The 27500-nt window shown below is 35.7% G+C and overlaps 1 protein-coding gene across 5 annotated transcripts in view; it reads right to left on the minus strand.

Moving 5' to 3' along the window:
- LOC135209548 (tetratricopeptide repeat protein 7B-like) overlaps nt 1–27500 on the minus strand; it is a 482937-nt gene that overhangs the window by 87723 nt on the left and 367714 nt on the right. For all 5 annotated transcript variants that reach the window (XM_064242205.1, XM_064242204.1, XM_064242203.1 and 2 more), the window contains one exon: nt 813–904. In XM_064242205.1, the coding sequence (XP_064098275.1) occupies nt 813–904 (92 nt within the window). The remainder of the gene's footprint in view (nt 1–812; nt 905–27500) is intronic.

Raw genomic sequence — 27500 nt, forward strand, 5'->3', positions numbered from 1 at the left:
GCACTACCACCCTACGGGGTTCTAGACACAAAGGTACTACGTTGATTGAAATCTCCCAATACCTTAAGACTTCTTGTGTCCCATGATCAACAATGCAATCTTTGTAATATGCCCACAAATGTAACTTCAAAACAATACACGTCATATAAATATGCTGTTCGAGAACTTTCCTCCACATTTGTCGGCGTTCGGGGCCGAGGTAATGACTAATTATAAGTTTTCTTCGTGTTTTCTTGCCTTTACACGTAGGTACCTACGTGTATTGCAAGATGTTATCTCTCAGCAAGACGATAAAATATAAATACGCATTCACATACGCAAGTCTGGGTAGAGTATTGTTAGAAAAATGACCAAAGCCCAATGAAAAAAGAAAAAATTAAATATATTAAAATAAGAACAATAAATACACATATGTATACACGTCTAGATAAAGGACGAGGACAGAAAACTGACCAAAAGGCAATTAAAAAAATGATGAAAAATTAAATACATTATATGTATATGCATATAAATATATATAGAAATATATATATATATATATATTATATATATATATATATATATATATATATATATAATATATTATAGATAGAAGATAGATAGATTAATACACGCATGTATCACACGTCTAGATAAAACAGAAATACACATTCATACCCACATACATTACATTTCTGGATAAAATGTAAATGCACATGAATGCATGCATGTAATATATGTCTGAATAAAAGAAGAATTATTAATACAACTGCGATTACAAAAAAAGGGAAAAAATAATTGACAAAATATGACAAATACAAATAGAACCTTACCATGATTGGTGATCGTGGGGGTCGACCTTGATGGCGTCCAGTAGGGTCTTCTCGGCCAAGCGATGGCTGCCCAAATAGTGATAAACGAGACCCTGTGGGAAAACAAAAAAAAGAGAGGAACAATATTAAAATGAAGGTCACAGATCATGTCACTACATACACATGGTGGTAGACTAAACCCTGTGAAAGAAAGAGAGGAACAATCTTAAAATAGAGATCAAAAGATGAAAATGAAGGTCACGGATAACGCCAATGAATGCAAATAGTAATCAACAAGACCCTGTGATAAAAAAAAAAAAATAAATAAATAAAAAAAAAAAAAGAAAAAAAAAAAAAAGAAGGAACAATATTAAAATGACATACAAATGGTAGTGGACTAAACCCCGTGAATAAAAGAGAAACAATGTTAAAATGAAAGTCACAGATATTACCAGCAAATACAAATAGTGCAAAACTAAGAGATAAAAAAAATGAAAATGAAGATCACAGCAGACTAAACCATGTGAAACAAAAAGATAAAAAAGGGATAAAAAAGATGAAAATGAAACAAATACTGATAAACGAAACAAAAAGAAGAATATGAATGTCACAGATAACGTCAATTAATGCAAATAGTGGTAGACTAAACCCAGTGAAAGAAAGAGAGGAACAATCTTAAATGAAGGTCACATTATCATGTTAATCCATACAAAAGGTAGTAGACTAAACCCTGTGAAAAAAGGAGGAGGAACGATATTAAAATGAGGGTCATAGATATTGCCAATAAATACAAATAGTGCAAAACTAAGAGATAAAAAAGATGAAAATGAAGATCACAGATAACGCCAATAAATACAAAGAGTGGATGACTAAACCCTGTGAAACTAAAGAGATAAAAAGATGAAAATGAAGATCACAGATAACGCCAATAAATACAAAGAGTGGATGACTAAACCCTGTGACAGAAAGAAACATTAAAATGAAGGTCACAGATATTGCCAAAAAATACAAACAGTGGTTGACTAAACCCTGTGGAAAAAAGAATAGGAAAATGATCATAGATAATATCAATAAGATAAAACTCTTCCCGTGTGAAAAATCACAGATAACATTAATAACATTAGAGGAGGATTTTTTGCGTATTGAAGTTTGAAGTTTGTGAAGGGGTGATCAAAACCACAAAACGAATGAGTAAATTGTTATTACACGGATAACAGACCTTTTAAATATGAATGAGTACATAAATAAAACGTCAATATAAAATTAATTAAACTGTTTCAGTGAAATGATCAAATAAACTGTCATTTTATAGCCTGGGAAAATCTTGGAAAAATGTCTGTGAGTAACGTCAGTACGGAAATAAATAATTTAATTTCAATGCAATGCTATAACAGAGACATTTCCAGTTTATGCCTTGAGAAAATAAAACGATATATATTGGTAAACAATTATATTTCGGACGTTTCAAAATGGCGACTGAAATACTCCATGAGTTTCTAATTATTTTTATTTTATTTTATTCCAAACAAGACTTGAATACGTGACTTACAGATGGCAATGACAACTTAACCGTGACAGCAAAAAAGAAAAAAAGAAAGAAAAAAAAACTGCTATGAGAAATAAAAATCTATCAATTATTAGTAACGGTAACTACAAGAGATCTTTCTTTGCAACGTATAATGCTGTATGAAACTCAGCCCACGTAACTCTCAGACGGCCATGGTGGCCGGTGTTGTTGCGGTGCCAGAAGCACGATCAAGGCTAATTTTAACCACCAATGAAAATAAAAACGACTGAGGCTACAGGGCTGCAATTTGGTATGTTTGATGATTCGAGGGTGGATGATCAACATGCCAATTTGCAGCCCTCTAGCCTCAGTAGTTTTGAAGATCTGAGGGCGAACAGAAAAACTGCGGACGGACAGACAAACAGATAGCCATCACAATTGTTATTTTTGTACAGAAAACTAAAAATGGGTGATCAGTGAAGTGACTGGGAAAACAAACTAACGCAAAATGAAAATGAAAAATGAAAATGACTGGCTGATAACATTTTTATATAGGTCTTTGTTTTTAATATTTTGAACAATAAAATTTTTAAATCCTTTAACCTCAAGCAGTACCCTTTCACAATCTCCATACATTATGTACATTTATCATTTGTCATCTAAAACATAAAATAATATAGGGAAATATTAATGTTTGTAGACAATACTTAACGCAAGATTAAGACAAAAAAATATCTCATTAACATTTTATTGGTTTCTTGATATATTTCGTGGCTAAATATATGCAAGAATATATAAATATATTTCTACAAACAAACGAAAAACTCCCATAGATCTGCGATTGTCTAGGTCAGGGAGAGAGAGAGAGAGTACATAACAATCTCAAAGTTTCATCCATTTTTCATTCTTCCCTATTTTACGAGAGAGAGAGAGAGAGAGAGAGAGAGAGAGAGAGAGAGAGAGAGAGAGAGAGAGAGAGAGAGTAGTCTTAAAGTTCCATCCATTTTTCATTCTTCCCTATTTCACGAGAGAGAGAGAGAGAGAGAGAGAGAGAGAGAGAGAGAGAGAGAGAGAGAGAGAGAGAAACATGAAAACTTACTCTACTATACTGTAAGGCAACCGGAAGTCACGGTAAGTGAAGCCCGTAAGTTGACCTAACTTGTCCGAAAATAACAACGGATAAACCTTTACTGCCCTTAAGCCGTGTAAGGAAACTCCTAAGTCTTTGTTTCTAGTAAATGTCAAAGTAATCTAAATTAACTTTTTAAGTAACTTATTGAGTATTTTGTTCCTGGCAAATGTAGAAGTACTTTAATTCGCTTTTAAGTAATTCATTAGATTTACTTTATAGGTAGAGTGTTTTCCGCAAGTATATTTTCTCTCACTCAATAATGCTAGAAAAAACATATATTATACATGTATAAATTTAGCACTTGCCTGTCTGTACGTATATGTATATTCGTATTCATGCATGTATGAATCTCGAGTCAATGGTTCCTTTGGGCTTTTTTATATATGAATAGAGTTCATGTGTTCTGAATAATAATAATAATAATAATAATAATAATAATAATAATAATAATAATAATAATAATAATAATAATAATAATAATAATAATAATATCACTCATTGATGTCGCAATGGTACGAGACACCAGAGTAGATGAGAAAGAAATGGAAAAAATGGATGAGTATCAAGATCTAAAAATAGAAATAAGTAGGATATGGGAGATGCCAGTGGAAAATTGTGCCCATAATCACAGGGACATTAGGCACGATCCCGAGATCCCTGATAAGGAACTGGACAAAACCAGATGCCGCTGTAGCTCCAGGACTCATCTGGAAGTGTGTCGCTCCTGGAAACAGCGACATAATGAGAAAAGTGGTGGACTCCTAAGGAGGCAGGCTGCAACCCGGAACCCCAAGCTATAAATACCACCCAGTGGAATAGGATGACTGATAGCCAACCCCCCCACAAAAAAAAAAAAAAAAAAAATATATATTATATATATATATAGTAGTATATATATATATATATATAATATATATATATATATATATTATATTATATATATTATACGAGAGAGAGAGAGAGAGAGAGAGAGGAGAGAGAGAGAGAGAGAGAGAGAGAGAGAGAGAGAGAGCGAGCACCCCATGCTAGAATAAACAACGAAGCATGAACATTTAATTATAACTTAAAAGTCTACCTGTTTGACATTTAACATACTGTAACATTAACAAAAAACGTTTATTAAAAATACAATTTAACTCAATTATTTATCCTCCCTAAACTTCTATTCTACTACTCCAAACCTTCAACTTATTTAAATTTTCCTCTTAAATTTTCAATTTTGCCCAAAATCATTCCACCCTAAACTTCAATTCTACTCCTCCAGACTCACAATACATTTAATATTCTCCATAATTCCGCTTCTCCAATATCATTCTAACTTATGCCTCTTCCTTTTCATCAATGTACCTGGCTTTTCTCTCCTTTCTACGCATTTAATTTGATGCAAGTGTTAATCTCCCCACTTTCCTTTTGCAGAAAGCACTACGGCTTTCATAACTACTTAATTAACTCTGCTTGTGTTTCTATTCCCTAATCTCACATCCACTTTTAATTTTAATGTGTGCAATATATATATATATAATATAATATATATATATATATATAATATATTGTTTTATGTATATATATATTATAAATAAATGTGCGTATAAATAAATTATATACAATCATACACACATATATGTATATATAATATATATTATTTATTTATATATGTATTAAATATAAATATATATATATATATAATATATATATATATTATATATACATACACACACACACACACACACACATATAATATATAATATATATATATATATGTATTATATAATATAGATCATAGATATGTCCAACCTAATGGCGTAACCTTCTCATGTACGTGTGCATATGAGAGAGCTGGGGGGAGGAGATACCATTCCTGCAACATACTAATAATAAAATATATCAATAGTGTTCCCAGGACGAACACAAAAATGGATGAAACATATTCTTCTCAGGCATAAAAATGAAGATATTTTGCCGGTTCGTCTCAATAATAAAACAAAAACGCATTAAACGATTTTGCATCATCAAGGAGATTCAAAATGATTGCACGCAATCCCAAAGCAACACACTAACTTTTTTTTGTTTGTTTATTTTGTATGGTGTTTTTACGTTGCATGGAACCAGTGTTATTCAGCAACGGGACCAACGACTTTTACGTGACTTCCGAAACCACGTCGAGAGTGAACTTCCATCACCAGAAATACACATCTCTCACTCCCCAGTGGAATGGCCGAGAATCGAACTCGCTCCCACCGAGGTGGCACGCCAACACCATACCGATCACGCTATTTAATTTGATGCAAGTGTTAATCTCCCCACTTCCTTTTGCAGAAAGCACTACGGCTTTCATAACTACTTAATTAACTCTGCTTGTGTTTCTATTCCCTAATCTCATCCACTTTTAATTTTAATGTATATATATATATATATATATATATATATATATATATATATATATATATATATATATATATATATATTATATATATATATATATATATATATATATATATATATTGTTTTATGTATATATATTATTATAAATAAATGTGCGTATAAATAAATTATATACAATCATACACACATATATGTATATATTATATATATTATTATTTATAATATGTATTAAATATAAATATATATATATATATTATATATATATATATATGTATATATATATATATATATATATATAAACCCATACACACACACACACACACACACATATATAATATATATATATAATATATATATATATAATTATTAATATATATAATATATATATATACACATATATATATTCTATATATATATATATATATATAATATATATATATATATATATATATATACACATATATATATGGTATTAGATATGTCAAATAATGGCGTAACTTCTCATGTACGTGTGCATATGAGAGAGCTGGGGGGGAGGAGATACATTCCTGCAACATACTAATAATAAAATATATCAATAGTGTTCCCAGGACGAACACAAAAGGATGAAACATATTCCTTCTCAGGCATAAAAATGAAGATATTTTGCCGGTTCGTCTCAAATAATAAAACAAAAAGCATTAAACGATTTTGCATCATCAAGGAGATTCAAAATGATTGCACGCAATCCCAAGCAACACACTAGCTTTTTTTGTTTGTTTATTTGTATGGTGTTTTTACGTTGCATGGAACCAGTGGTTATTCAGCAACGGGACCAACGACTTTTACGTGACTTCCGAACCACGTCGAGAGTGAACTTCCATCACCAGAAATACACATCTCTCACTCCCCAGTGGAATGGCCGAGAATCGAACTCGCTCCCACCGAGGTGGCACGCCAACACCATACCGATCACGCTACTGAGTCACTAACAAACTAGCTTTGCATTTGAGGGAAATCAAATAAATATTTAGTTTTCAGCTACACCAATGATAAATATCATAAGTAACTGAAATAATGATTTTATTGCATTTCGAAAAACCTCCCTCAGCTTCCTTGCTTAATTTCAGCCAATTATCTACGTTCCTTTTACTGGGACGTCTACATTAAATGAACGTTTTTTACTGTTTCAGTTTTTGAAATAACCAGCCTTTCTTGTCATTTTAAGTCGAATCGACTTGAATCCGTTTGAAATGTATTTTTAAATCCTTCCATTACGCTCAATTACATTTCAGGTTGAACGGAAAGTAATGTTATATTCATTTCTCACGAATCGTCAGACCTGTTTGAATAAAATGCCAGTATCTAATTCCACTAAAAGAATGAACTGCCATCAAGTTGATATCATGCGTTGTCGTTCGCGAAAGAGAACAGAAACGGCGTTGAGTATTTAGGGGTAATTAAACAATTACAAGCGTGATTATAATCGAGCAAGGCGCGATGCGACCTCCAGCTTACTCGGGACGCGTGCAAGATTCCCCCCCAAACCCCCCCTCACGCGTAAGTTGTAAACATTATATTCCTAACTTAACGGGAAGTAATATATATATATATTAGTACTACTCATACTAATAACAAAAGTCAAATAAAATGGACATAAATCAAACATGTTCATATATTCTCAGATATAAATGGAAACACAAAATAACTGAACGTCAACATAGCCAAAATTCAGTACACCAAATAAATTAAAACGTGCTAAAATCTATGGTCAAAGAGAGCCTTGTTTCACCAACCAACATTAAACTAAATACGCTATATTTCATTAGCAATAATTTTAATGTACTGATTAACATGCACATTATTAATGTTTTACATTTTCATTCTATAAAATAAATCATAAATGTACTATTCTAAAATTCCTCTCTTTAACTCGACGCGAATCACCTTTTTCGGAAAGGCTCCCAGTTCCGCATTACATAAAAGGTCAAACCTTACAACAGAAGATGGCAATCAAAATACGACTTAAAGTTACGCAAATTATTTATAAAAAAAACCCAGCGTACAATGTCCTACAATAAGACATTTGCAACCGAGACAATACTAAACCTTCATACCAACTTAGGCTTATACCCAATTCCATCCCTTCAACTCACACTTGGCAAAATATGTTTCAACGGGATTTATAATATCTCATAATTAATTTGGCTATATAGGTTTTACTTAAAATACAAAAACACCTGAATTAATATGAATATCAGATGTTTTTAAGGTGATCTGAATACAACATTTAGAGGACCGTGAAAAATATTAATAGAGTTTAATATTTATAAAAAAGGTAAAATTAAGCTTACATCACTTTCAGATGTAACAAAAGAAAAAAGAAATATAGAAAGAGTGGTGGGTCTAAGGAAAGAAGGGGGGAAAACTATATCTACAAAAGACAAAACTCCCCAGACAGATCTACAATAAGTCACTTTGCAACTGAGAGAGAGAGAGAGAGAGAGAGAGAGAGAGAGAGAGGATGAAAAACTCAGTATACATTAAAAAAAACTTCCTAAACAGATTTACAATGACAGCTCGCTTCGCTACTGTGTGTGTGTGTGTGATGTGAGAGAGAGAGAGAGAGAGAGAGAGAGAGAGAGAGAGAGAGAGAGAGAGGAAAAACTCGTGTGTACAAAAGCTCCCCCAAGCATATGTACAATCACTAACGCTTCATTCCGCAATTGTGTGTGAGAGAGAGAGAGAGAGAGAGAGAGAAACTCGATTTAATTGTGTAAACTGATGGCCTACAAATTCAAACAAATGAATTGAATTGACACAGTTCTAGATGTGAACAAAACCAACACGGAATACTGAAAGTAAATACCGCTGTGTACACAAGGCGGGGAGAACGCAGGTAGTGGGGAGGGAGGGGGGGGGGGGGGTGGGTTTGAATCCAGGAGCTAAGGTGGGGGGTATTTAGCCTGGTAGGGGTGTTTATGGGGAGCGGGAGGTAGGGGGGATATGAAGGAACGGCCGCCAACAGCCTTGAGTAACCATGGCAACAAGAAGGACGCCGAGCCACCTTTAAGCTCTCTCTCTCTCTCTCTCTCTCTCTCTCTCTCTCTCTCTCTCTCTCTTTCTCCAGCCGGGATACTGACGCGATCACCATAGGTCTATTCCACTTGTAAAAGGTCAGAACAAGTGCGCATCATATAGTTTATGTTTACTTATAAAAGTGACAACATGAGCTCAATACACCTTAAAAAAAAAGTTTGCGCAGGCATACTTACACTTAAATATAGGAGGACATTACTGAAAACATCAGGGCTAGCTTTGCACCCAAAACATGAAATACTAATATATATATATATATATATATATATATATATATATATATATATATATATATATATATATATATATATATATATATATATATTAAATCAACTCACGTCCAGGAAATTTACAATTAATAATCCAACGTGTAACAGATGTTTTCTGAGAATCTAGGGTCCGCTCTTTCTTAATTTCAAAAAGACATTTATTTACTTAACTTCTTATGATAATACCTACTGTTGCTGATCATAACTACAAAACAGACAATTCATCATACAAATCAGTGAGATAAGGGGCGAAGTGTTAATTCACGATACGTAGTAAGTGGACCTGATCTAATTCAACCTCTGAATTATATTCTTTTTCTTTTAATACTGATTGACTGATTGATAAGTTTATGTAATCATGCGTCGCACAGGAAACTAAAATTCATTGATACCAGAGGATTAAACAAACGTAATCATTTTAAAATAATATCTGTCTGAAGAAACGAACAAAGATACCAATCAACTCTGGGCGAGTGAAATCTTGAAACTCAAAGTAATATTTTCAAAATTAATCTCTTTACATATAAAAAAAAATAAAATTATTTTCAAACTAAGCTGGCCTTATGCCAGCAACGGCTCTGTCCCCAGGAGGAACCAGTGAAAAGTTAGAAATACCCAAATAATTAGTGATTTCTTTTACCTTAAAAAGCATACAATCAAGACAATGGCCTTTCGTAAAGCCACATAAATGTTCAGATTAAGCAGGCCTTATGCCAGCAATGGCTCTGGAGCCTGGAGGAGCCAGTGAAAAAAAAAAAAAAAAAAAAAAAAAAAAAAAAAAAAAAAAAAAAAAAAAAAAAAAAAAAAAAAAAAAAAAAAAAAAAGTTACAAGGAGTTACAAGGATTAGGATGTCTCAAAGACTTGTTTGTCCATCCGAGGAGACATCGTATGCTCACTTCTCTGTAGGAGCAGGTTTTACTGTGGATTCACAGTGTCCTATGCCAGTCCCCATTACGACGCTCCTGATTGGCTGTTCATTAAGCCATCACAGGGCTGAAACATTCACATGAGGGACAACGTCTTCAGGGAGGTGGAATGAACATACATCCTGCCTGTGTGAAACTCTCTCGCGAGACTGAGAGTTTCCAGCCCTGTGATTGGCTTATCAACAGCCAATCAGGAGCGTCGTAAGGGAAGGCCTAGACATCAAATGCAGGGTTGATGTGAATCTACTGTAGTTAGAAGTACATAAATAGTTAGTGATTTCCTCTAGCTTAAAAAAGCTTTCAGTCAAGACAACTAACTTTCGTAAGGCCATTCTTGACCGATAAAAAAGCGCTTTACGTAAGCTGATACACACACACACACACACACACACACACAAACATCACATACCTGCAAGCACCTGCCATGTCGATAATTAGATAAAAGGTATGAAATCGATGTCGTCATTTTACGCCCTATAACAAAATCCCCTCGTGCGCCATATGAAGCAGTAGGAGTCTATAACTACAACGCTATACGACTCACGCCTATAAAGCCAGGTAGGCGTAATTAAGGGAAGCTTACCTGTACGACACCTGTTTCGTGCTACGTAGCCAATGACTCAATTCCCTCGCTTGCAAAATCACTTCTTCAAGCAATTCTTACGCTAGGGATAATTAACAAATGGGGCGGAAATGGTCGTAAAATGGTCCGTCGTTGGAGATACACATCAGGGCAAAGAGGAAGAAAAGAGGACTTAGAGAGGAGAGGAGAGGAGAGAGGAATGAGAGAGAAGAGGAAAGAGGAGAGGAGAGAGGAATGAGAGAGGAGAGGAGAGAGGAATGAGAGAGAAGAGGAAAGAGGAGAGGAGAGAGGAATGAAGAGAGAGGACAAGAGGAGAAGGAGAGGAGGAAAGGAATGAGAGAAGTGGAAAGAGGAAGAAAAGAGGACTTAGAGAGGAGAGGAGAGGAGAGAGGAATGAGAGAGAAGAGGAAAGAGGAGAGGAGAGAGGAATGAGAGAGAAGAGGAAAGAGGAGAGGAGAGAGGAATGAGAGAGGAGAGGAAAGAGGAGAGGAGAGAGGGGATAGAAAACAATGAAAGAGTCAAGAGGAAGGAAAGACGAAGGAGAGAGGAGAGAGGAGAGGTAAGAGGGAGGGAAGAGGAAGAAGGAGAAAGAAAAGGAAAGAGGATAGAAAACAATGAAAGAGTAAAGAAGAAGGAAAGAGGAAGCAGAGAGGAGAGGAGAGGAAAGAGGAAGGAAAAGAGACGAGAAAGAAAAGAAGAGTTAGGAAAAATGACAGAGAAAGAAGAGTAAAGAGGAAGGAAGGAAGAGAGAGGAATGAAAGATGAAGGGAGGAAGAATGAAAGAGAGGAAAGAGGAAGGAAAAATTGAAAGATAAAGAAAAGAGCAAAGGGGAATGGAAGAGAAAAGAATAAAGAGGAAGAAAAGAGGAAGGAAGAGATAAAAGGTACTTAAAATAGGGATAAGGACAAAGAAGCAAAACAAGAACTTTTTCTTCTTCTTCTTCTTCTTCTTATTAATTATTATTATTATTATTATTATTATTATTATTATGTAAGAGTAAAATAAATGAAAGCACTGTCTGGAACAATTTACCTTTAGTAACGAATACCTTTCAGATCCTTAAAAAAAAAAAAAAAAAAAAAAAAAGTTGCTAAGCAAGACCGCAACCTGAGGTCATGACGCCTAGCCAATTTGCACCCCCCTGGGCGAGGAGATGAAACAAGGAGATGATACAAGGTCATAAAACAAGGCGATTCTTATCGAGGATATTCTAGGAGAAGGGAAATGAACGTGACAGGTGAGTGAGGGAGGTTCTGGGTTAACCTCTGGAAACCTGTAAGTTAAGACGCCATTGGGAGAACAAACGCTGGAGCGGTGGAGTAGCTGGAAGTAGGTTCCAGGATAGGTCCTTCCAGAAAAAGGCAGGACTCTCTCTCTCTCTCTCTCTCTCTCTCTCTCTCTCTCTCTCTCATACATACACACACACACACACACACATTTTTAAAACTTTCCCCTCTTTTGAGGAAATGTGTGTAGCATCCTCTGGGGACTCTCTCTCTCTCTCTCTCTCTCAGTTTTTGTAACTTTCCCCTCTCTTGAGGGAAATGTGTGTAGCGTCCTCAAGAGTAGTTCCTGGATTCCTCACTGAAATAGCAGCTTAATTCCTCAACTCCTCACTAATTCCTCGATTCCTTAATAATATACGAAGAAGACTACACCCTAATATTCCACAGGCTCTAGACGAGAGAGAGAGAGAGAGAGGAGAGAGAGAGAGAGAGAGAGAGAGAGAGAGCATCTTATGACCAACTGACGTACTAAAGCTTCGCTCTTTGGACACAAAAAGGGGAATTCCGCCCCTTTTTCTCCTTCCCTCCTTCAGCCTAAGCTGCGCCACAATCTCTGAAGAGACTCTCCTTCGCTCCTGAAGAAATAAAAAGTCTTTCACGCAGAAGGGGGAAGAGGGTTACGGGGGAGGGGGGGATGTATGAATGAAGAATGAAGAGAGAGGCGATCTCTTTTGCCTTCTATCTCTCTCGGTACTCGAAGGGAGACGTCCCTCTCTCTCTCTCTCTTTCTTCTTCTTCTTCTTCCCGCTGCCCTTAAATTATCACAATTACTCTCTAACTCTGTCTACGTCTATGTATGTAAATGTTTGTGGAAAGCAATTTTCAATACCTTACTAGATTGAACTACATTTTTATATTAACATTTCTGGACCTGTAAGAATCCGATATCTTGTCATTTGGTCGACTTCTGAATCTGAATCGCATATAAATTAAAACTGGGACTAAGAATGGAATGGAAGACGGAATTTAGGCCAGAGGCCAAGTGCTAGGTCATATGAGGTCATTCAGGGTTGAAAGCTGTCATTAGACGTCCTTCGAATGAGGTGGAGATGACGTAAGTTCAAGGCCATGAAGGGAATACAACAATGACCTATTGGATAGATGGTGTAGCGGGCGGCAGCTAAAAGTCCAGAAGGGTATGGAGCTCGCAACCCCACTCCTCCCCTCAAAAAAAAAAAAAAAAAAAAGTATGGAGCTCGCAACCTCACTCCTCCCCTTGAAAAAAATAGAGGTTTGTATAACCTCTGGACCACTCTGTAGGAATACGGAGAACAGGCTTTTTAAATATTTTTTTAAGCCTCTGAAGGCTCCTAAATTGGGTTTGAGTCCTGGTCAAGTTAAGTATTTTTTATATTTTTTTTCCTTATTGCGTAATTATTCATAAGGTTTGGTGAATTAGATCTTATTAGAATACCTGTGGTTTAATATTTAAATTTTAGGAAATGCCATGTGTACGTGTGGAATATTTGAAGCAAAAATCATATAAATACAATTTTTTTCTATTGTGTGAGAGAGAGAGAGAGAGAGAGAGAGAGAGAGAGAGAGAGAGAGAGAGAGAGATAATCTCAGAATATTTCCTCCTTCGTTTCCGTATTTCAAGAGAGAGAGACAGAGAGAGAGAGAGAGAGAGAGAGAGAGAGAGAGAGAGAGAGAGAGAGAGAGAGAGAATCTCTAAATGTTTCAGCCTTTCGTTTCCGTATAGAGAGAGAGAGAGAGAGAGAGAGAGAGAGAGAGAGAGAGAGAGAGAGAGAGAGAGAGAGAGAGTGCTACGGGTATACTGATCATACGAGAATCGTCGTAACATTCTCTAAACTAGCAAACAGATTCCCCAACTTCGCTAAGAACCAATTAAAAGTTGCTAAAATGGGTCAACAGCGCAACTTCATTAAACTTCTCCGAAAGGAGAGAGAGAGAGAGAGAGAGAGAGAGAGAGAGAGAGAGAGAGAGAGAGAGAGAGAGTGTTAAGGATTCCCCAACAAAGCACAGCGTTGGTGTCAAGGACCTTCTGCATGGTAGAAATTATTATTATTATTATATTATTATTATTATTATTATTATTATTATTATTATTATTATTATTATTATTAGAAATAACGGCAGATTTTACCAAATTGATTTTATACAAAATTCTCTCAATGCTTCTAATGACTTCTTTTAAAATAAATTCAGCCATTATATATTTAATAAAACATGTTTGAAAGAAGGTCGTTTATTATTATTATTATTATTATTATTATATTATTGAAAAAGAAACCCACATAATCACTTTGTAACTTGTTTACTTCTAAGTATTTACATTTAATTTTACTCCACACTCGAGTACTTTCAGGCCCTATCTGCGGCCTATTTTCAAGAGATGTTTGTGATGTTAGCCTTGACCCAGGCTAACATCACAAACATCTCTTGAAAATAGCCCACAGTTAGGGCCTGAAAGTACTCGAGTGTGGAGTAAAATCAAATGTAAATACTTAGAACTAAACAAGTTACAAAGTGATTTTGTGGATTTCTTTTTCAATCTTCAGAAGAAAACTGAAAGAAGTTTTTGTTTGGTTCATTATTATTATTATTATTATTATTATTATTATTATTATATTATTTTATTATTATTATTATTATTATTATTATTAATATTATTATTTATTATTATTTCCTGGTGTTACAAGATAATAAAAATCCTTCAAAAATTACATTATTAAAGACAAACTGGTTAAAATCATTTAAAGGTCTGCTGCAACTTCCACCAGTCCCAATCACCTTCCAACACTTTCACAAAGTCACAGCGAATCCCCACACACACCAATGTCCTTTGTTTCCATAAAAACGAAACATCCTTCGGCCGCTTCCTTGGCTACAGAGCTCACGGAACCACTACCAACAACCCCCTGCCCCCAACACCACCTTCCCTGTAACGTACACACACACACACACACACACACAACCCCCCCTATCACCAAAGCGCATTCCCACGCACGCTAGAGAAATATTTTTAGGTAAGACCCAAAGCCAGAAGGAGGCAATTCAATCAATCATTCCTTGGTGTCAGGAGGAGAGAGAGAGAGAGAGAGAAGAGAGAGAGAGAGAGAGAGAGAGAGAGAGACCCCGCCCTTCGCTCGCATGTCGAGTAATCTCTTCTAAGAAGATCTACCTTCGGGGGAGATTTTGCATGAGATTTACATGACTCTGCATTTTTTTAAAGGCCCTGCAGACTTCGCCTTCGATACGCTGTACTGATCAATTTGTTCGATCATACAAAAACAACAGGGAAAGCCTCAGTCATTCCCCAGTAATATTAAGGAAAGCCCCAGTAATTCCCAAGTAATATCTGAAAACCCTCAGTATTTCCTCAATAATATTCTGAAACACCCCTGTATTTCTCCAGTGACATCTGAAAAGCCCCTGTAATTCCCCAGTAATATTAAGGAAAGCTCCAGTAATATATGAAAAGCCCCAGTAATTCCTCAGTAATATAAGGAAAAAACACCCCAGTAATTTCCCAACAATACTATAGAAAAAGGCCTACAGTAGTTCATCAGGAATATTAAGAAAACCCCCCCAGTAATTCCACAATAATATTAGAAAAAGCCTCAGTAGTTCATCAGGAATATTAAGAAACCACAGTAATTCCCCGGTAATGTCGGAAAAGCCCCAATAATTCCCCAATAATAATAAGAAAAGCTCCAATATTTCCCCAATAATATAAAGGAAAGCCCCAGTAATTCCCCAGTAACATTCTGAAAACCCCCAGTAATTCCTCAGTAATATTAAGAAAAACCCCAGTAATTCCCTATAATATTAGAAAAAACCCAGTAATTCGCCAATAATATTAAGAACCCCAATAATATTAAGAAAAACTCCAGTAATTCCTCATTAACATTCTGTAAAACCCCAGCAATTTCCCAATAATCTTAAGATAAACCTCAGTAATATTAAGAAAAATACCAATGATATTGAAGGAAGCCACTGCAATTCCCAAATATAATCAAGTTAAACTTGATAAGAAAAACCCCAGTTGTACTCAAGTTAATTACTTTTGTAAAATCTCGTCAATGCTCTAAAGTATTATATTTTATTACATTGGGTTACAACAGTGGTTCTTCAACTGGGGTGGGGAGGGAGGGGGGGGGGGGGGCTGTCAGCAATTTCCATGGGAGGCACGAGCCCTATGGAAAAATGAAACATTCCCTAATTATATTCGTAATGAAAAAATGAAACATCTAATTATATCAGTTATTCTCTTAACAACTGTGATGAACTAATATTCAGAAGTTGACGAAAAAATGCAAAAATCTCCCTTATGACGTAGTTTCTTATAGTCTGGTCGAAACACTTTCTCTTTTTCCTTTTTTTTCTTTTATTTTCCTTGCAATCCGAAAGGACATTTTGCTCATAGATGCAAGAGGGCGTTGAGGGAAGACCAACTTTTAGAGGCGGGGGGGGGGGGGGGGGGGTGGGGGGGGGGGGGGGGGGGGGTTTAATAGAAAGTTGAGGGGGCGTGGTAATATAAAGCTGACGGGGCGTGGTAATAGACAGTTGAGGGGCGTGGTAATAACATTTGTGAGGGGCGTGATAGTAGACACAATTGAGGGGACGTGGTAATAGACAAGTTGAGGGGCGTGATAATAGAGTTGAGGGGCGTGGTAATATATTTGCGAGGGGCGTGGTTGTAGTCAATTGAGTGTGGTAATAGACAATGAGGGGGCGTGGTAATAGACAGCTGAGGGGGCGTGGTAATAGACAGTTGAGGGGACTGGTAATAAAAACAGATAAAAAAAGGTAGTCAAGAACACCATGTTATGTTATAACTATTAACTCAGTGGTTACAGATCAAGATAGGTTAAGTCTGGCTTAAATATCTGTTCAAACAAAAAAGGAAAACCTTGCAGTGTAATATATATAAGAATAACATAAAAGAACTTTTAAATGGATTACTTTAATTTTAAGACAGGAATAAAATAAACAGTAAGAAAAGCCTATAGCCAAATAGCCCTGACAAATCTCTAGGCGAAATTACTAAAATATAAACAATAAAATATAAACACTATAAATATATAAAAGATGAAACTTTATTGAAAGCAATTCTTTAATTTCTAATGGTGAAATGACAATTAGACTGAACTTTCGGCCGGACAGTAATATCCTGACCAAGATTAAAATGAATTAACTGCTGACCAATATTAATCAGAACACAATAAGACGAATATTAAAAGGAAACGCATATATATATATATATAATATATATATATATATATATATATATATATATATATATGATATATATATATATATCTATATATATATACACTAAGTTTGTCACAATACTAACTCATCACTGCTTCTTGACTAAACTGATTACGTATTCTGGCGTGACAAAGCTATGGTCACTGACGACGATCTTGAAGCATACGTCTATCGGGTAAATAAAAAAAAAAATGAATAATAAGTAAGAATAAAAGAAACAATAACGGCCTCTCCTCTACGTCAGCGTCTATTGAAGCTACATGCTGTTGGAAGCAAAGATAACGGGAGGTGGGTATATTAAGTTACCAAACTAAAATGACTTTTTCTGTCTATTACTTTAGCTTTAGCTCTCGTCTCTCTCTCTCTCTCTCTCTCTCTCTCTCTCTCTCTCTCTCTCTCTCTCTCTCTCTATATATATATATATATATATATATATATATATATATATATATATATATATATATATATATATATATATCCCAACGGCTTCCATATCAAAGCGAAAAGATAGATAATTTCCCAGCAGAACGTGTTAAAAAAAATACTTTCACATCGAAAGTGGATAATATGAGCTGTTAGGGCAAATGAAACACTCACTCTCTCTCTCTCTCTCTCTCTCTCTCCTTTTACGAGGTACATTTAAATTCAGCCCGATACCTTTGAAGACGCCAAAGAGCCTCGGGTGTAATTATACCCACTTGAATAACAATAACCTCTGTGAGTGAGTGAGTGAGTGAGAGTATAAGAGAGAGAGAGAGAAAGAGAGTGTGTGTCTTTGTGTGTGTGTGTGTGTGTCCCCCTTTGTCTTTCTCTAAATGTCAGTGGCGTAGATTTCGTAATGTGTTCCTATAAAGCGAATATAAATAGATCATCGTTTATATATTTTTCTAATTACTCAAATACTAAATATATTTCCTCACAAAACAATTAAAAATTATTATATGTAATTTACTTGAAAAAGGACAAATTTGTCCAAAAGTTTAAATAAATATTGGGAATTATCTTCAAAATATATGTACATACATATATAAGTATGTATACACATATAAACACACATATAAACACACACTACATATATAAATATTATATATATGTATATATATATATATATATATATATATATATATATATATGTATATATATATAAATTATGCCATTATGACACAATCAATAGCAAGTAATGTTGCTGACAACTAATGTTGTCCACAATTATTGAAATTCAATCCACTACAGTTAATTTAATTGACCCAATAATACCTCATTTCCACACTCACCATAATCTTCATCTTGAAATGCTATTGATATCTTATGACTAGAACCATCTTCTACAATACCAGTTTCCCAATAAATCAATAATCTGTTAGATTTCCTGTTTCAATATATTTCTTTTTCAGAGGCATTCTTCTATTTCATTTTCAGAGGCATTCTTATGATTCATTTCAGAGGCATACTCTATTTCATATCAGAGGCATTCTTCTGTTTCATTTTCAGAGGCATTCTTCTGTTTCCTTTTCAGAGGCATTCTTCTGTTTCCTTTTCAGAGGCATTCTTCTGTTTCCTTTTCAGAGGCATTCTTCTGTTTCATTTTCAGAGGCATTCTTCTGTTTCATTTTCAGAGGCATTGTTAGGATTCATTTCAGAGGCATTGTTATGTTTCATTTTCAGAGGTATTCTTCTACTTCATTTTCAGAAGCATTGTTGTTTCATTTTCAGAGGCATTCTTCTGTTTCATTTTCAGAGGCATTCTTATGTTTCCTTTTCAGAGGCATTCTTCTGTTTCATTTTCAGAGGCATTCTTATGTTTCCTTTTCAGAGGCATTCTTCTGTTTCATTTTCAGAGGCATTCTTCTGTTTCCTTTTCAGAGGCATTCTTCGGTTTCCTTTTCAGAGGCATTCTTCTGTTTCCTTTTCAGAGGCATTCTTCGGTTTCCTTTTCAGAGGCATTCTTCTGTTTCATTTTCAGAGGCATACTTCTATTTCATATCAGAGGCATTCTTCTGATTCCTTTTCAGAGGCATTCTTCTGTTTCCTTTTCAGAGGCATTCTTCTGTTTCCTTTTCAGAGGCATTCTTCTGTTTCCTTTTCAGAGGCATTCTTCTGTTTCCTTTTCAGAGGCATTCTTCTGTTTCCTTTTCAGAGGCATTCTTCTGTTTCCTTTTCAGAGGCATTCTTCTGTTTCCTTTTCAGAGGCATTCTTCTGTTTCATTTTCAGAGTTGTTCTTATGTTTCATTTTCAGAGGCATTCTTCTGTTCATTTTTTAAAAGCATTCTTCTATTTCATTTTCAGAGGCATTCTTCTTTTTCTTTTCAGAGGCATTCTTCTGTTTCATTTTCCGAGGTATTCTTCTGTTTCATTTCAGAGGCATTCTTCTATTTCATTTTTCGCGAGACATTCTTTTATTTCATTTTTCAGAGGCATTCTTCTGTTTCCTTTTCAGAGGCATTCTTCTGTTTCCTTTTCAGAGGCATTCTTCTGTTTCCTTTTCAGAGGCATTCTTCTGTTTCATTTTCAGAGGCATTCTTCTGTTTCATTTTCAGAGGCATTCTTCTGTTTCCTTTTCAGAGGCATTCTTCTGTTTCCTTTTCAGAGGCATTGTTAGGATTCATTTTCAGAGACATTCTTAGGTTTCATTTTCAGAGGCATTTTTCTATTTCACTTTCAGAGGCATTGTTATGTTTCATTTTCAGAGGTATTCTTCTGTTTCATTTTCAGAGACATTCTTATGTTTCTTTTTCGGGAGGTTTTGGAGTTCAATTTTCTTTTCTGTTTCATTTTCCAGAGGCTTCTTTATTTTGGGGCGTTTTTTTATTGTTTTCATTTTCAGGATGCATTCTTCTGTTTCATTTTCAGAGGCATTCTTCATGCTTTCATTTTCAGAGTTTTCATTCTTCTGTTTCATTTTTCAGAGGCATTCTTTTTCTGATTTCATTTTCAGAGGCTTCTTCTTTTTTCCTTTTCAGAGGCATTCTTCTGTTTCATTTTCAGGGGGGGATTTCTTCTGTTTCATTTTCGAGGCTTCTTCTATTTCATTTTCAGAGGCGTTCTTCTGTTTCATTTTCAGAGGCATTCTTCTGTTTCCTTTTCAGAGGCATTCTTCTGTTATTTTTAAAAGCATTATTCATTCTTTTCAGGCTTCTTCTTTTTCCTTTTCAGAGGCTTCTTCTGTTTCATTTTCCGAGGCATTCTTCTTTCTTTTCAGAGGCATTCTTTCTATTTTCATTTTCGGAGACATTCTTCGTTTTTCATTTTCAGAGGCATTCTTCTGTTTCATTTTCCGAGGCATTCTTCTGTTTCATTTTCAGAGGATTCTTCGTTTTTCATTTTTTAAAAAGATTCTTCTATTTCATTTTCAGAGGCATTCTTCTTTTTTCCTTTTCAGATTCTTCTGTTTCATTTTCAGAGGCATTAGCTATGTTTTCAGAGGAATTCTTCTGTTTCATTTTTAAAAAGATCTTTCTATTTCATTTTCAGAGGCATTTCTTCTTTTTTCCTTTTCGAGATTCTTCTTTCATGGTTCATTCGGAGTTTTATTCTCTGTTTCATTTTCAGAGGCATTGCTATGTAATGCTATGTTTCATTTTCAGGATTGGCATGTATTCTGTTTCATTTTCAGAGCATTTTGGCTTATGATTTGGCTATGTTTCATGTTCAGAGGCATCCTTATGTTTCCTTTTCAGAGGCATTCTTATGTTTCATTTTCAGAGGCATTCTTATGTTTCATTTTCAGAGGCATTCTTAAGTTTCATTTTCAGAGGATATTTTGTTTCATTTTCAGGGGCATTGCTATGTTTCATTTTCTGAGGCATTCTTCTGTTTCATTTTCAGAGGCATTGTTACATTTTCAGAGGCATTCTTATGTTTCATTTTGAGAGGCATTCTCACGTTTCATGTTCAGAGGCATTCTTATGTTTCATTTTCAGAGGCACTGTTACGTTTCATATTCAGAGGCATTATGTTTCATTTTTAGAGGCATTCTTACGTTTGATTTTCAGAGGCATTCTTAAGTTTCATTTTCAGTGGCATTCTTATGTTCCATTTTCATAGGCATTGTTTCATTTTCAGAGGCATTGTTATGCTCCATTTACAGAGGCATTCTTACGTTTCATTTTCATTTTCCGAGGCATTCTTATGTTTCAATTTCCGACATTCTTCGGCTGATGTTGAGAAGCTCAATTGAATATCTTTTCCCTAATATCCTTTTGGTGGCTAAAGATAATTTCCAGAAGCAAGTTCTTGGCAGCTATTGAAAGTCCTCACTAGCAGCCATTTTAAAGTCATTCCTTTTTAATTAGTCATTTCTGGAAGGAAAGAAAAATATCCTTTGCTAGTCTATTTTTTGTAACGGTTGGAAATCTCCTTACATATTCATTCCAGAACTTTCTGGAAATTGTTGGAGGTCTTTGAAATGACCAATTTAAAACTGCTACCTGGCACTGTGGGACTATTCCCTGAATACCCGTTTCTATGATATTTCCAGGAAACTTAAAATTCTTTAGTTTTTCTAATCTTATATACATTCAGGGAGAAGCATTTCCATTGGCAAATGTATGAAGTTTTCAAACGCCTATTCCAAAGACAACCCATTACAACTGTCGAAATTTCCTTCGTATATTAAATTAAAGTAATTTGCAACCTGGGAATATTCCACCTTTCCTTGGCAACTGTTTCTCCAACATTCGCTTTCATTGTGAATATTTGTCCTTTCCTTGGCAGCTGTTTCTCTAACAGTTGCTTTCATTGTGAATATTCGTCCTTTCCCTGCCAACCGTTTCTCCAACATTCGCTTTCATTGTGAATATTCGTCCTTTCCTTGGCAGCTGTTTCTCCAACGTTCGCTTTCATTGTGAATATTCGTCCTTTCCTTGGAAGCTGTTTCTCCAACATTCCCCTTCATTGTGAATATTCGTCCTTTCCCTGGCAACTGTTTCTCCAACATTCGCTTTCATTGTGAATATTCGTCCTTTCCTTGGCAGCTGTTTCTCCAACATTTGCTTTCATTGTGAATATTCGTCCTTTCCCTGGCAACTGTTTCTCCAACATTCGCTTTCATTGTGAATATTCGTCCTTTCCCTGGCAGCTGTTTCTCTAACAGTTGCTTTCATTGTGAATATTCGTCCTTTCCATTGGCAGCTGTTTCTACCAACATTCGCTTTCATTGTGAATATTCGTCCTTTGCCTTGGCAACTGCTTCTCTAACAGTTGCTTTCATTGTGAATATTCGGCCTTGGCAACTGCTTTTCATGTGAATATTCGGCCTTTCCTTGGCAGCTGTTTTCTCTACAGTTGCTTTCATTGTGAATATTCGTCCTTTCCCTGGCAGCTGTTTCTCTAACAGTTGCTTTCATTGTGAATATTCGTCCTTTCCCTGCCAACCGTTTCTCCAACATTCGCTTTCATTGTGAATATTCGTCCTTTCCTTGGCAACCGTTTCTCCAACATTCGCTTTCATTGTGAATATTCTTCCTTTCCCTGGCAACTGTTTCTCTAACAGTTGCATTCATTGTGAATATTCGTCCTTTCCCTGCCAACCGTTTCTCCAACTTCGCTTTCATTGTGAATATTCGTCCTTCCTTGGCAAGCTGTTTCTCCAACATTCGCTTTCATTGTGAATATTCGTCCTTTCCTTGGCAGCTGTTTCTCCAACATTCGCTTTCATTGTGAATATTCGTCCTTTCCTGGCAGCTGTTTCTCCAACATTTTTCGCTTTCATTGTGAATATTCGTCCTTTCCCTGCCAACTGTTTCTCCCAACATTCGCTTTTATTGTGAATATTCGTCCTTTCCCTGCCACTGTTTCTCCAACATTCGCTTTATTGTGAATATTCGTCCTTTCCCTGCCAACTGTTTCTCCAACATTCGCTTTTATTGTGAATATTCGTCCTTTCCTTGGCAACTGTTTCTCCAACATTCGCATTTTATTGTGATATTCGTCCTTTCCCTGCCAACTGTTTCTCCAACATTCGCTTTTATTGTGAATATTCGTCTTTTCCTTGGCAACTGTTTCTCCAACATTCGCTTCACTTGTGAATATTCGTCCTTTCCTTGGCAACTGTTTCTCCACATTCGCTTTATTTGTGAATATTCGTCCTTTCCCTGCCAACTGTTTTCTCCAACATTCGCTTTTATTGAATATTCGTCCTTTCCCTGCAACTGTTTCTCCATCATTCGCTTTTATTTGTGAATATTCGTCCTTTCCCTGCCAACTGTTTCTCCAACATTCGCTTTTATTGTGAATATTCGTCCTTTCCCTGCCACTGTTTCTCATTCGCTTTCATTGTGAATATTCGTCCTTTCCCTGCCAACTGTTTCTCCAACTTCGCTTTCATTGTGACCTATCGTCTTTTCCCTGCCAACTGTTTCTCCAACATTCGCTTTCATTGTGAATATTCGTCCTTTCCCTGCAACGTTTCTTCCAAAATTTTTTTTCCCCCCCTTTATTTGTGATATCGTCCTTTCCCTGCCAACTGTTTTTCTCCACATTCGACTTTCATTGGAATATTCGTCCTTTCCTTGGCAACTGTTTCTCCAACCATTCGCTTTTATTGTGAATTATTCGCCTTTCCCCTGGCAAAGCTGTTTTCTCCCAACATTCGCTTGTTTTATTGTGGAATATTCGTCCTTATTTCCCTGGCAACTGTTTTCTTTCGCCAAACATTCCGCTTTCATTGTGAATGTGAATTCATTCCGTTTCCTTTCCTTGGCCAGCTGTTTCTCCAACATTTCGCTTTCATTGTTTGGAATATTCGTCCTTTCCCTGGCCAACTGTTTCTCCAACATTTCGCTTTGCATTGTGAATATTTCGTCCTTTCCCTGCGGCAAACTGTTTCTCCAACATTCACTTTCATTGTGAATATTCGCCTAATTTCCTTGGCAACCGTTTCTCCAACATTTCGCTTTCATTGTGAATATTCGTCCTTTCCTTGGCAGCGGTTTTCTCCAACATTTTTTTCGCTTTTCATTGTGAAGATTCGTCCTTTTTCCCTGGCACCTGTTCTCCAACATTCGCTTTCATTGTGAATATTCGTCCTTTCCTTGGCAGCGGTTTTTCTCCAACATTCGCTTTCATCTTGTTGAATATTCGTCCTTTCCTTGGCAACTGTTTCTCCAACATTCGCTTTCATTGTAAATATTCGTCATTTCCTTGGCAGCGGTTTCTTTCCAACATTCGCTTTCATTGTGAATATTCGTCCTTTCCCTGGCAACTGTTTCTCCAACATTAGCTTTCATTGTGAATATTCGTCCTTTCCTTGGCAGCGGTTTCTACAACATTCGCTTTCATTGTGAATATATTCGTCCTTTCCCTGGCAACTGTTTCTCCACATTCGCTTTCATTGTGAATATTCGTCCTTTCCTTGGCAACTGTTTCTCCAACATTCGCTTTCATTGTGAATATTTCGTCCCTTTCCCTGGCAGCTGTTTCTCAACATTCGCTTTCATTGTGAATATTCGTCCTTTCCCTGGCAACTGTTTCTCAACATTCGCTTTCATTGTGAATATTCGTCCTTTCCTTGGCAACTGTTTCTCCAACATTCGCTTTCATTGTGAATATTCGTCCTTTCCTTGGCAACTGTTTCTCCAACATTCGCTTTCATTGTGAATATTCGTCCTTTCCTTGGCAACTGTTTCTCCAACATTCGCTTTCATTGTGAATATTCGTCCTTTCCCTGGCAACTGTTTCTCCAACATTCGCTTTCATTGTGAATATTCGTCCTTTCCCTGGCAACTCTTTCTCAACATTCCGCTTTCATTGTGAATATTCGTCCTTTCCTTGGCAACTGTTTCTCCAACATTCGCTTTCATTGTAATATTCATCCTTTCCCTGGCAACTGTTTCTCCAACATTCGCTTTCATTGTTATATTCATCCTTTCCTTGGCAGCTGTTTCTCCAACATTTGCTCTCATTGTGAATATTCGTCCTTTCCCTGGCAGCTGTTACTCCAACATTCGCTTTCATTGTAAATATTCATCCTTTCCCTGGCAACTCTTTCTCCAACATTCGCTCTCATTGTGAATATTCGTCCTTTCCCTGGCAGCTGTTACTCCAACATTCGCTTTCATTGTAAATATTCGTCCTTTCCCTGGAAACTCTTTCTCTAACATTCGCTTTCATTGTGAATATTCGTCCTTTCCCTGGAAACTCTTTCTCCAACATTCTCTTTCATTGTGAATATTCGTCCTTTCCTTGGAAACCCTTTCTCCAACACTCCCTCTCCGCTTGAATAGTCGACCTTTCCTTGGCAGCTGTTTCTCCAATATACACTCTCTATTTGTCTTCAAGGTTTTTCCCTCAAAGTTGCCCAAAAGTTTATCTAAACCATTTCCACAAGTTTCCCAATTCCATTTACATCTTTATCTGTCCCCAGAGGAGGACGTTCGTCGGAATAATATTCGCTTTCACGGTTTTACTCGGAAAAATGTCTCTACCTAAAGCTCTTTCTGTCGTGCAATTGCTCGACTATTTTCAGTAATGAAACTGACAACTAAAATAACGTCCACCAAATTTTAGTGACATTAATAAAATATTAATAATCACAAGAAACGTTTTGAAAATATTTAAGCATCATATTGGGTGAAAGTTGATATAATTTTACCGTCAATTGCTTACTTCACACTAAAATCAAGCTTCGGTCAGTAGATGGATGTTTAAACAGAGAGGAAGAGAAAATTAATGGAAGAGGTCAATTGAGAAACAATACGAAATACAGAAAAATGGCGAGTAGATATACGTACGAATGAGATGGTCAGAAACAGCGCGACAATAAAAATCTTTTTAAAAGTAGATTTAAAGACAAAGAGGCGACATAATATTCATAAAAACAAAGGTAAAGCTATATAATATTTTCATCAAATATAGACACGCCATAAATGTACCGAATTTAAGACCAAAAGCAATAAAACAACAATGAATGGAAAACCGAAGACGAAAATCTAGGACACTAAATATCAGGTAAAAGTGGTCAAACAAGGTCACATAAATAAAGTAAGTAATAAATAATTAGAACGACGAAAAAAAAACACATCTCTCACTGCTTCTAAACATTCCGCCCACCAAAAGCAAAAAAGGACATCCCTCACTGCTTCTAAACATTCTGCCCAGCCCAAACCCCCCCCCCCCCCCCAAACCCAACAAAAAAAAAAAAAAAAAAAAAAAAAAAATTACACATCCCTCACTGCTTCTAAACATTCTCCTTCCTGAGCCGCATGACCCCTTCCCCACACCCTTACCCCCTTCATGCCCCCCCCCCTCCCCCCACAAAAAAAAATTCAGAAGCAAATCACCGAGTCGGTCGCATTAATCTGCGCATCAAGGATACTGCAGTCAGCGAATACACACACACACACATCAGCATGGAGGGAAACATCGCCTTAGGTCACGACATTCATTTGATTCATGACGATATATAGTAGCTTCGGGTGAATGAAGGTTAGTTCTTATTTTTCCCGTCATTATCTGCTCCGTTCCCGCTAACCTTTTGTGAGTTATGAAGCCTTATTGACTTATTCGTATACCTATTATTGTTCAGAGGACGAGGTAATGGTCTACTCAGCTATCAGTCTTGATATTACGACAAAATATTCTTAAGATGAATATTACTTACTATTCGTCTATTCAACTATCAGCGTTAATATTACGATATAATATTCATAAGATGAATAATACTTGCCATTCATCTACTCATCGATCAGTGTTGATATTACGACAAAATATTCTTAAGATGAATATAACTTACTAGTCGTATATTCAACTATTAGCGTTGATATTATGACATAATAATCATAAGACGAATATTACTTACTATTCGTCTATTCAACTATTAGCGCTGACATTACGACAAAATATTCTTAAGATAAATTAACTTACTATGCGTCTATTCATCTATTAGTGTTGATATTTCGAAAAAATATTCGTAAGATAAATAACACTTGTTATTCATCTATCCATCTACTGGTGCTGATATGAAGACATAATGTCCATAAGATAAATTATACTTACTATTCATCTACAAAACAACTTGTGTTAATATTACGACAAAATATTCTCAAGATGAATAAACTTACTATCCCTCTATTCAAATATTTGCGTTGATAATAGACATAATATTCATAAGATATATATCACTTGCTTATTCATCCACTCACCAATTAGTGCTGATATTACAAAATATTCCTGGGATGATTATTACTTATTATTCGTCTATTAAACTATTTGTGTTAACATTACGACAAAAATGAGGTTCTGCTTAATCATACGGAATTAACATTAAAACGTCTAATTAATTTGTCAGTTTTATAGACTGAATTTTAA

This window comes from Macrobrachium nipponense, chromosome 38 (genome assembly GCF_015104395.2).
Source record: "Macrobrachium nipponense isolate FS-2020 chromosome 38, ASM1510439v2, whole genome shotgun sequence".
Taxonomy (NCBI): domain Eukaryota; kingdom Metazoa; phylum Arthropoda; class Malacostraca; order Decapoda; family Palaemonidae; genus Macrobrachium; species Macrobrachium nipponense.